We start from the raw sequence: 11,550 nt of genomic DNA on the forward strand, positions 1-11,550 counted from the left end.
AGCAGCTAGCATTCTGAGCTCTGGTGTTCGAATCAAGTGATGAGAGTATAGAGTTGTCATATCAGTAGAAGGTAAAAGGAGATTCTTATGTCCAAAGAGCTACACGACACAAATTTGAACCTTGTTTCTGTGTTTTCCATCAAGAACAATTAAGCAGCTAACAACAGTTCCTCTGGTCAAAAACAAAAAGATGAGGTTGTATTTAACAGCATAGCTTTTGATTACTGGAAATAAAAAGGGACATGAATTATACATAGTATATATTCCCTATAAATGGGAATGAGAGAAGACATATAATAAGGAAATAAGATAGTTGGAGGTTCTAATTTCCACAGAGAGCAACATTTCTCTTAGAAGGTCTGAAATTCAAAGCAGTGAGACTATAGATGCACATGTTTGCTTGTTTAGATTTGATTGTAATCTCATCAGTAGTGGTTCTTGTAGAGCCAGGTACATTACAGAAAGAAGATGAGCTTCCAATAAGGCTAGCCCTGCAGGAATTGCCCACTGCTTTCTCAGCAGCACACTCTATTCCATCCACAGAAGGTATCTCCAACCTGTAAACTCCATATTTGTTAGTAGTTCTGTTCACTGACACTGATACTAGTTCTGCCGTCCTTGTCGCCATTGCCTTGAAGGTGCACTCTATTTTCACTTCTACACCTGTTCAGCCATCAATTCCAATGCATTTACGAAATTAATCAACCCATTCTTTTTTAGTAACCCGGCCAAGTTTTAATGGGTTTGGATTATGACCCATTTGTTGGGTTGAACCCAAATGATTGACCAAACGGATCAAAATTCAACTCAAACCCGAATATATAAAATTCAAGATTGGGGATATTGTAAATTTGGAAGAAGTTATAGCATATAGCTTTCAAATTTCTTTTTAAAAAAAAACAATTTAAAGAAAGGGAAATGGGGGTGGTTAGAGCTTTGAGCCGTTCAACCTGTTCATTTGCCAACTCCAGTGTATATATAGGACTATTTTAGATAGCTTTATGCAAAAGATGAAAAATGTTTAATTTGCCCAAAAACTTGTAAGGAAGACTGTACCTGGCATGAAGTAGCTGTGCCTGGAGAAGGAATTATTGGAGCAAATGTCACAGTAAACCATACCCATGACAGTGATCTGTGGATTAACCACTTTTGCTGCTGACGATAGACTCAACCACAAGAAGCAGCATGAAACCACCAACAGGACAAGTGTAGTAGTAGTCATGGCAAACTGAGCTGAGACTTACAAAAAAGAGTTGAGATGAAAATCAACTACTTATATGTGAATAGCTAGCTCGTAAAGTGATTGATTATAGTACACAAAAAGACTAATTGAAGAATTTTATGTTTAAAAACAAAAAAGGAAGATGTGAGCTAGAGTGTGTGTATGGATAATGAGTATAAGTGATGACAGAAATGAAAAAAAGAGATCAAAGTTAGAAAGAGGGGGCAGGGATCGCACCTTATTGCTAGTCAGAATTCACAAACAAACAAATCATGTGAACTTTCTTTGGAATTTTGTAAGGGTGGATGTGTAGGAAAGAGAGTATAGTGGGAAGTAGACAAATTCATTCATTTACATAGAGGAATAAATAGACCTCCCTTTTCATACATGTTTGTTTGTTGTAATTTATGGTGGCCTTGCTTCTTAACGTGATACTACTTTATGTATAGTATAAATAAATTACTGCTACAGTACTATTTATTATTTGACCTAACCCCAATAGGAGCCAGTCACGGACGTGCCACTCTCCCCATATCTGTTATAAATTTGGTCTGGCCACAGAGAAGGATTGTTGCTACTGAGAATCATGTGATATATCATAGAGGCAAAGAATTCAGCCAACCACATTTATTGTAAGTTCATTTCTCATTCTCTTTTTCATTTTGTGGATGCATTCTTCTACTTCCATCAATCATAATTTCCTGAGATTATAAAGGTGTCAAATCGTGTTTCTTATGAATTACAATGTTACAAGCAATAGCGCACTGAGAGAGAGAGAGTATCATACATCACTTACAAGTTTAACATCAAGTGAGTTAAGTCATATATATATATATATATATAGAGCCTGATCTTTTTTAAAAAAAAATTGTTCAAGGTCGGTCACATGTATAGCCTGAATTTCATACAAAAATGACTAAACTTCAGCTATATACGGTCTAAACATCATCCAAAATGGTTGAAGTTGTTTCCTTCTAAATTGTCTGAAATTAGGCTTTGATAAACTAAATTCCAGACACATATTACTTCAAAATCGTGCACTTAAAATTTAAAAATTTAAAAGCAGCTAAACTTGCAAAAAGTTTAGGGCTATGACTTAAATGGGGCTATTGAAATCGGTTGTATATGCACTTCGTAGTCCACTCCCACATGCCAGCCTAATGTAAGACTACGTTATTGGGCTTAGTTAAAACTGGAATTATCGGTTAGATTGAATTTAAGTGGATTACCCAACTAATAAATATGGATTGGGTCAACAACAACTCAACTCGTCCAACTCTAACCAAAAATAAAAATTACTCTTGGTTTGTTTGCTTATAATTTGTTCATTTACCAAACAAAACTAACAAAGTTTTTATTCTTTACTATATATGACTCTATAAAAAAGAAAAAGAAATCTATCAATTTGAATTACATATTTAGCAAAAATCAACCCGAGTTTTAATTTAGAGGCTGAATTAACGAGTTGAGCTGAGCTAATAAATAAATAGATTGGACAAATCATATTACCACCCAAAATAGAGGGAAGAAAAGTAGTTATTTTGTGGACTATCTCACGTGGGTTGGAACTACATAATTGAAGGGAAAAACATATTCACGTCTTTATGTGTGTGTAGGTTATACTTATATTTCGACTTTTTATTGGTTTGGTCTTGAACCGTTGACGTTGAATGTTAAACTTGAATTTGTCAAAAGTTATACAACGCAAGAGGGTAGGCGAAATACATGAGTACTCGTGATGACAGCGTAGCAGCTGCATTTTGTTAATATCAACAGTCTACTAATAGCTTACAAAGTTGCGAAGAAATGCATGTAGACTAATCGTAAGACTAGTATTTTAGTAGTAAAAAAGAGGCACAGAAAAGAAGGGACTAATATAATTCAACAAGAAGGAATTGAAGATGCATGCATGCATGTGCCAATGTATGGCGAGATCACTCATTTTGAAACTTGAAATATGTACTATTATTGTGGCCTAATGTATGCTACATTTCATTCACAATGTATAGACTATATATTCCACTATATACTTGTACACTATACTCGACTCACTACCTACTTCATTGGGCTATATATACATCATGGCGGAACTAGCTAGGCTATTGAACTAGTTATTTAAATGTTAATTACTAAAAACTTTTATTCATCTCCTCCAAAACTTGTAAAATAATTATTTCTTCCAACATCTCATAAATAACTATGCTTACTTCCAATTATTTTTAGTATTTCTTTTTTTTTGGGATGCATGTTCATGTGATGAATGAAATGAATTTCACTTCACATTATAATAATTTAAGCAATTTTCCGCTAGCCCTAATTTAACAGAATGAAGGTGGAACCATGGTCCACATAAATCATATTTCAGGTACAATAAATTAATAACTAGCATACAATTGTTCATTATATATGTATCCAAAAAGAAAAAAAAAGGAAAAAGTCAGAAATGTGGCTTTTCCATTTGTATGTTAGCATACCAATCAACAGACAAAATCTATGATAACTATATATATTTCCCATGGATTATTTTTATCTTTATCTTTTTCTTTTTCTTCTTCTTGTAGTAGCTAGAGATATATTATACATCTGCAAAAATACAATTATTAATCTTCCTTTTTTCTCTTTGCAGATGAACAAATATTCAATTGAAATCCTGTAAATTAGTTGTGTGTACATATATCATTCATTTACTCATGTTGTTTCACTCAAGTGCTGATTGATCCTAGTGTTTTTTAATCTTCTGTATATCACAAAATCGTAGTCTATTTCTTTTACTAAAAACAACAAAGTACTAAAACATTTTATAGAATTCAAAAAGTTGATAAGTGTTCTTACTTTTTCTTAACACAGTATAAACAGTTTATACGATTTTTTTACTATATATACAACTCTATTCATATACTAAAGTTATGTGACGACACACTTCTCTATGGTCTTGGACTGTATTTTTTCTTCTCCTTTTTTGGCATTTTTCTCTCCATTTCATATATAATTATAACTTAATATTTTTCTTAATTATTTTATTTAAAATGTCACTCCATAGTAGCTCATACCTCTTATTTTCATAACTTCTACTCTATTACTAATAATCATTAATCTTGTACCTTTAACTGATCACACATGATTTACATCTTCATTAACTTCTACTCTTAATAATGTTCATTACTTCTATATCTTTTCAAGTCCATAACTCCCAAATAATATGTTACTTATAAATTTTGACATCTATCATAATTTTCTGATTGTGAATTTTTATTTGGTCATAGGTGAAAAATGGCAAATGCATATTAAACATTGGACCTTTATGTTTTTATTATTATGATTAAAAAAGCAAATCAGTTGAATTTGTTTCCAAGTTGAAATGAAACATTGATAGAATAACAAAATAGTATTCAATACACTGCATAACTGAATTTAAAGTTAGGTGAAGTGCATTATATATAAGAAGTTGAGAGCGTGCAAAAATTGATCGAACATGTTTGTGTGTATTGTGTATATAATACTAATTAAAAAAATTGGTATAATTGGACTTCGATTTCTCTATGTTGTTTGGTCCTTGGTGTATTCGTTGTTTTTAATCTTTCTTTTTTAAATTCACATATGATTATTTTCTTTTATAAATATTAGTACTATTACTATTCAAGTAGTCCATTTCTTATGATTGCGTGAAGCGTCGTAAATATATATGGATTTCACAGGTACATCTCAAAACAAATAGGAGTAGTAGTATTAAATACCTATATATATTTATCGTTTTCCTTTAAAAGATGAACAAGACAAAAGTAGTAAATATCTCTTAATTAGACGAGGTCAAATACCTTTTTTGTAGTTATATTATTACACGTGACCCTAACTTTGTTGCCGCTCTATATGTTTGTAAACTAGTGTTTCTGTGATGGGAAAATTAAATTTATTACATTATAGAAATATTTTTAAAATCAATTGGACGACTATTATAATTACAAATAAGAAAATATCAAAATTCATTAACTAGCAACAAATTATAAGCTCTATATACTTTCCACTGGAAAAGTAAAAAAAAAGTTGGTAATATATGTATATTTCGAAGTAGTGTGTATTGGAATTACGTCATAATAAGTTGTGATATATAAGCTTAGGAACGTAACGTAACGTAACGTAATATGATTTTATCAAGTATTTATTTATCGAGCAGGTAAAAAATAAGGTGCGGAGATGGGAAATTAGTGAATAGAAAAATGCCGACTTAATTCACAAGAAAGAGAAAGGAAGGCAACCATCCCAAACGACGCCACATGAGACGATGCTATCAATTTCTACTACTACTATTTCTCCACCCCTTTTTTACTTTCTTCTTCTATTATATATTCCAAAGTCGATCAATTCAAGAACATTATGCTATAACAAATTTACTTGAGTGTTGTTTTACTTACGTATCCTCTCAGTTAAACATTTTTCCCCTCCCCTTGCTAACACTTGTAATTTTAATGTTTAATTCCTTTTTATAATATATACTCGATCGGCGCCGAAACTCAGCACATACATTTTCGTTTCAATACTAATTGCGAATTACTCTAAGAAATTTCATATTAAAGCTAAAAGGTTACAACTCAACCTAACATTACATTTCTACCATTCTCAAATAAACATGTGTTATAAATGTGTATGCTCCACATATATATTATAATCGACAAAGCTCATCTCATAAATTGTAGCTTTTGAGTTTGAATTAAACACTAGCTCAACAACGGCAATAATTCTACATCTTACTTTCATGAGAATTTAAAAAAAAAAATGAAGGTAGCAGGAGGTGTTGTGCAATTCTTTGAACTGATAAACAGCAATACAGCATAGTAATCATCTATCATACTGATGAGTTGGTATTGTATTCTTCACAAATATATATATATATATATATATATATGAAATTAAAGTGCAAAACCTAGGAGTTTGCAGTAGCCTAGCGATTAACTCAATATCCCCCCACCATACAAGAGTGGCCTCATTGCATAGTTTTCTGTATTTATTTATTACTAACTTTTAACTGTATGGTTTACTACTTGAAACAAATATTTTTCTCGGTAGTATTAAATGGCCAGAAAATTTGACCAGAAATTTAAAAAGTCTATAATATCCTTTTTATTTTAAAATAAACTGATCTTTTTTCTATTTTTAATTAAAAGTTGTTAAAGTTAAAAGGGTAAAAATGTTTAAAAAGGTAAAATAACATAGTGCGAAATATGTTATTTTACCATTCTGGCCAAATTTTCTAGCCAAAAGGATTTTTCCTATTTTTCTCATCTCAAATCAATGGAAAATTTGTATTATAGAACATGATTTTTCCATTAATTTCCCACCAAATCAGCTCACTAGGAAAAAGCACAGCTAAAATAGATTATCACTGAAATAGTAGGTAACTTTTTAAATTTTTATGCATGAAAACATTATTTATTTATTTTTCACTAATTCAATTAAAATATCTGTGAGAATAGCCCTTGAACATTTTTAGCGGGGAATTCATAGAAAAATAGTAACTTCTAGTAATGGTTGTGCAATTTTGAGCCACTAATAAGAAAAAATTTAAGGCATGTGCGGAGCGTGATTGTGACTCCGCTCAAATGAAGGAAAACGTTGGCCTGAAGATCATGTAGATGCTACTGAAAAAGAAAAGAAACTCTTCATATCTAGGAGAAAATCCAAATGCGTTGAGAGTCTATTTTCTTCCTTCTAAAACTCCAGAAACACACACAAAAAAAAAAAGATATGCTTGAGTGTCTTTTTATCATGAGTTAGAACAAATACAGATAGAGATTATATTTGAATTGACAATTGGTAGTAATAACCTTGTGCTGAAACTATATTTTGGTCTGACACTAAAGTTCAATGATCGAAAAATAATATAAAGATGTAGGGAGCTACAACAAGACTTATATAGATACCACCTTAATAGTTTCCTTCCCATGCATATGCATGCGTTGTACAATTGGGACTTCAAAACTAGGCTAAGTCAAACTGTATCTTACAGATTGATGTACTTAGAATTTTTACTATATATTGATACAGAATTTATGTTCCGTGCATTGATAGTGTAAAAAAACTACATTACCAAGTTAAGTTTACCACAATAACACAACAGACAACTCTTAAGATCAAGCTTGGTATCGTAAGCGCCAATAGTGTTAAAAAAATCTTTAACATTACCAATGTATATGTGACTCAAACTCATTTGCAATAAGAGACTGTGCCAAGATTAGAAGTTTGGGGTTCTAAAAGCATGCTTCCTTTTAGCAAAAGAAGAGAAAATTTTGTTGATACTAGTGGTTTCAAATTCACAACTCTTGCATGGAAAGCATTTCCACAACATTTTCCTCACTGAGCCATTTTGTTAGATGGTTCACAAATTAATGTACATATATAGTTATTTAATTTTCTAATACCAATACAATCTACAGAAAAGCTATTGGGTTCCCAATTAGCTCAGCCCGTGTTTGTAATCATATTCTTTTCACATTAATGCTACCTAAAAAAACACAAACACAATAGAAAATTGTTCAGAAAAGAGAAGATTATCTGACAGACCAAACACATGCATGCCCTGTATTTATCTGAAATTGGTAGAGTATTAAAAAAATTACATTACATTGGAAGAGTTTAGGTTTTATCTATTTCACTCTATGTTTGTTCAATTCTTCACTATGTTTTTGTCATATGTATTTATTCACTCTAATCGATAGAGTGAGAAGTAAAATTAATAGATTTGATAATTAGTTAAAAGTATGGGTAGAATTGATAATTAGTACTCCATTAGCACTGTAAGTAATTCTTCTATTTCAGAAAATTGGTGGGTGGATTTGTTAAGTATTTTTGGCCTTGGGGTGGTGGGAAGTGACTTGATTGTTAACCTAGAAAGACGCATTGCATTTATCTAATAATATCCCTTTCATACCGCTTCGACCAATCCCCTCTTGCGGATTTCACTATACTCCCATTATTTTATTTTATGGTATTAACTCATCCTTAGCTTCTTATTCAACGTCAGCTGGGCCGGCCCAGGATGGAGCCCACCCTCTCCACGAAACTTCCCTCAGATACGCAGATAGTTTAAGACATAAAATAATAAAATGAAGTGGAATCAACCAATCAGGTGATGGAAAATTTTAGTAAGAGTATAAAAGGTATAATTCCAAATCCCATTTTCAAGTCGATAAAATTCACTAATTCCCAAACATGTAAAAATGAAAAAGCCACAGATTTTTCCTCCCTCCCTCAGATGCTACAGTCTGGACAAGCTGACGAATGACAACCTCTCAACTCTCAACTCTCGCCTATAAAAATCTCTTTCTTTTCCTTTTCGCCTGATTTTGCAACCAATTTACATCTTCTGTATCTTCACAACTCACTCTCATTTTATGTCAACTTCACATTTCTAATTATATACGACATCAAATCATAATAATAATAATAAAGGTTGATTCATCAGTAGAACACAAGACTGCAAAAAGCAGGTCCTGCAGTGAATGCGTGTGATGAACAATTCTTTGTGTGGTGGCAACATGGGGAGTTTAAAGAATGACATAAAAAGTGAGGTTGGCAGCTTAAACAGTGAAATAGCAAGTTTCAAGAGCGAGAATTCTTACAGCAAGCTGCTTCCAGATGACTCTCTTGCCTCTTCTGAATCCAAGAATGTGACTCCTATCGCCTCCGACTTTGAACTCAATCGTGGCAGTCTCACTTTCCCTGCCAAATTTGAAGGCCACGATGATGTTGAAATCCAATCTCCTGATAACTCAATTTGGGAGTCCTTCTTTGCTGATCAGCTGGAGGGAGATTTCATGATCTCTTCCCCCGTCAGGAACCTTCCCTTGCCTCAGCCTGCTTCCAGTTTCTGTACTACTGCTCACAATAACAACATATACGCACATCATCAGGGAATTCATGGGCAAAGCATGATGATATGCTCCCCTCCTTGCTCTCCTCTGAGACCTAATAATTACAACTCGAATAATAAAGGCAAGGGACTGAGCCCACTCCAAAAAGTTTTCAATTCTCCTAATAACCAGTTCATGCAAATTGAGAGCTTTAACCTGCCAGCTCTCGAGAGTTTCTTGGATGATGACTATGACAAGGAGGATTTGGCATCCTCATATTCCACCCTCAAAGTTTCAGATGGTGGTGCAGCAGGATCCTCTTCCGACTCATTTGATGCTCTGTCGGTAATTCCTGATTTCTTAGAGTGCCTGGCGTTGCCAAATTCATCATCCAATACGTCCGGTAGCTTTATGGGATCATTACTCAGCAACACATCTACAGGACAAGTACTGAACCAAGACGATGAGATTTTCCAGACGGGGTCTATTGCTCCTCTATCACAACAGCTACATCAAGAACGGCAGCATGAGAAGCAACAAAAACAAATATCAACACATGTTCAACTACCATCAAAACAACAACAATATACGCAAATTATCAATCACAACTTGGTTGTTGCTGCACCTGATCAGGTATACTTTATCTATAATTTTCTGTTTCTTCTTTCTTAAATCTCATGCAATGACACTTATCAAGGGTTTACCACAGTTCCTGTGAAACCGTATTTCTAGCTCTCATGCAAATATATATATATATATATATATCATACTGTCTTTCCAAAATTCCAATGCTTGTGTTTTAGTGTTGAATGTTCCAGCTTCACAACAATTGTTTTAGTTCTTTTTAAATGCATATAAGAAACCAACCAAGTCTATAGTGAATTATATGGCGGGCTTATCACCATGCAATTTGTCCCTCTTTGTATGGACAAAAGTTTTTTATTATATATGAAAGGAAATTAGTCCTTGTCATTCCACAAAATTGGACTCTTTGAATCAGCTACAAATATAAACTATTGCTCATGTTTCGCCAGATAGCAACGCTTAGGTGGCTAAAGAAGTGGTAAATAATTAAATTGTGCAGATGCAGGATCAGGACAGTGGCTTACAATTGGTGCACCTTCTCCTTGCTTGTGCTGAAGCAGTCTCCAAAGAGGACTATATGTTGGCAAGAAGGTATCTCCACCACCTGAATCGAGTAGTCACCCCAATCGGTGACTCCATGCAACGAGTGGCTTCTTGCTTCACCGAAGCTCTTACAGCTAGACTTGCCGCAACACTAGCCACTAAACCCAGCACCTCTGTCCCAAAACCTTTCAACCCTTTTCCTCCTAATTCCCTCGAAATCCTCAAGATCTATCAGATTCTTTACCAAGCCTGCCCTTATGTCAAATTCGCTCATTTCACAGCTAATCAAGCCATATTTGAAGCATTCGAAGCAGAGGAGCGCGTTCATGTTATCGATTTAGACATCCTTCAAGGTTATCAGTGGCCGGCTTTTATGCAGGCCTTAGCAGCCCGACCTGGCGGTGCTCCGTTCCTTCGTATCACAGGAGTGGGTTCGTCTCCGGAAGCGGTGAGGGAAACGGGTCGATGTTTGACAGAACTGGCGCAGTCCCTCCACGTTCCGTTCGAATTTCACCCGGTGGGGGAGCAGCTTGAGGATTTGAAAGCACATATGTTCAACAGAAGGATAGGTGAGGCACTGGCGGTGAATTCGGTGAATCGACTGCATCGAGTACCAGGCAATTGTATTGGGAACTTGTTAGGGATGATCAGAGACCAAGCCCCAAATATAGTAACGATCGTGGAGCAAGAGGCGAGCCATAATGGACCGTATTTCCTGGGTCGGTTCCTGGAGGCGCTGCATTACTATTCGGCCATCTTTGATTCCCTGGACGCGACATTTCCAGGGGATTCATCACAGAGGGCAAAATTGGAACAGTACATATTTGGACCTGAGATAATGAACATAGTTTCGTGCGAGGGAATGGAGAGAATGGTGCGGCACGAGAGGTTAGAAAAGTGGAGGAGGGTGATGGAAGGAAAAGGTTTTAAAGGAGTAGCACTGAGTGCAAACGCAGTCACACAATCCAAAATATTACTGGGTCTCTACTCCTGTGATGGTTATAAATTGACAGAGGACAATGGTTGCTTGCTATTGGGATGGCAAGATAGGGCCATTCTTGCTGCCTCTGCATGGCGATGCTGATTTCATTTCATTACTTTTCTCAATATTAGTATGACTTTAATCAAAAGAAAAAGAGTCTCAATTATTAAACTCAAATCATTCCATTTAATACCGTACAAGACCAAGGATAGATAGATTGCTCCTCACTGTCATTGCAATTTTAAAAGTATTTTTTGCCAATTTGTTTCAATTATGAGTTATTTCCATCATCAATATACACTAATTTTAGATCTCATATTTTAAAGGCTGCAATTGGAAAAGTCATGTAGAGCCCGGTAAGTGTCGGTATGAAA

The 11,550-nt window shown here is 34.4% G+C and overlaps 2 protein-coding genes across 2 annotated transcripts; one reads left to right on the forward strand and one right to left on the reverse strand.

The window, feature by feature from the left end:
- Positions 1–196: 196 nt before the first annotated feature.
- On the reverse strand, positions 197–1,611 carry LOC125847720 (pollen allergen Che a 1). The gene is made up of 3 exons (XM_049527392.1): positions 1,460–1,611; positions 1,057–1,233; positions 197–663 (listed from the first exon to the last, which is right to left on the reverse strand). Exons 2-3 carry the CDS (start codon positions 1,220–1,222, stop codon positions 323–325), a joined length of 507 nt encoding a protein of 168 aa, XP_049383349.1. The 5' UTR covers positions 1,223–1,233; positions 1,460–1,611; the 3' UTR covers positions 197–322.
- Positions 1,612–8,751: 7,140 nt separating this feature from the next.
- Positions 8,752–11,379, forward strand: LOC125848391 (GRAS family protein RAM1-like). Its single transcript, XM_049528247.1, has 2 exons — positions 8,752–9,699; positions 10,151–11,379. The coding sequence occupies exons 1-2, from the start codon at positions 8,752–8,754 to the stop codon at positions 11,276–11,278; spliced, it is 2,076 nt and encodes a 691-aa protein (XP_049384204.1). The 3' UTR covers positions 11,279–11,379.
- The last annotated feature ends 171 nt before the right edge of the window (positions 11,380–11,550 follow it).

This window comes from Solanum stenotomum, chromosome 12, assembly GCF_019186545.1.
Source record: "Solanum stenotomum isolate F172 chromosome 12, ASM1918654v1, whole genome shotgun sequence".
In the NCBI taxonomy this organism is placed as follows: Eukaryota; Viridiplantae; Streptophyta; class Magnoliopsida; order Solanales; family Solanaceae; genus Solanum; species Solanum stenotomum.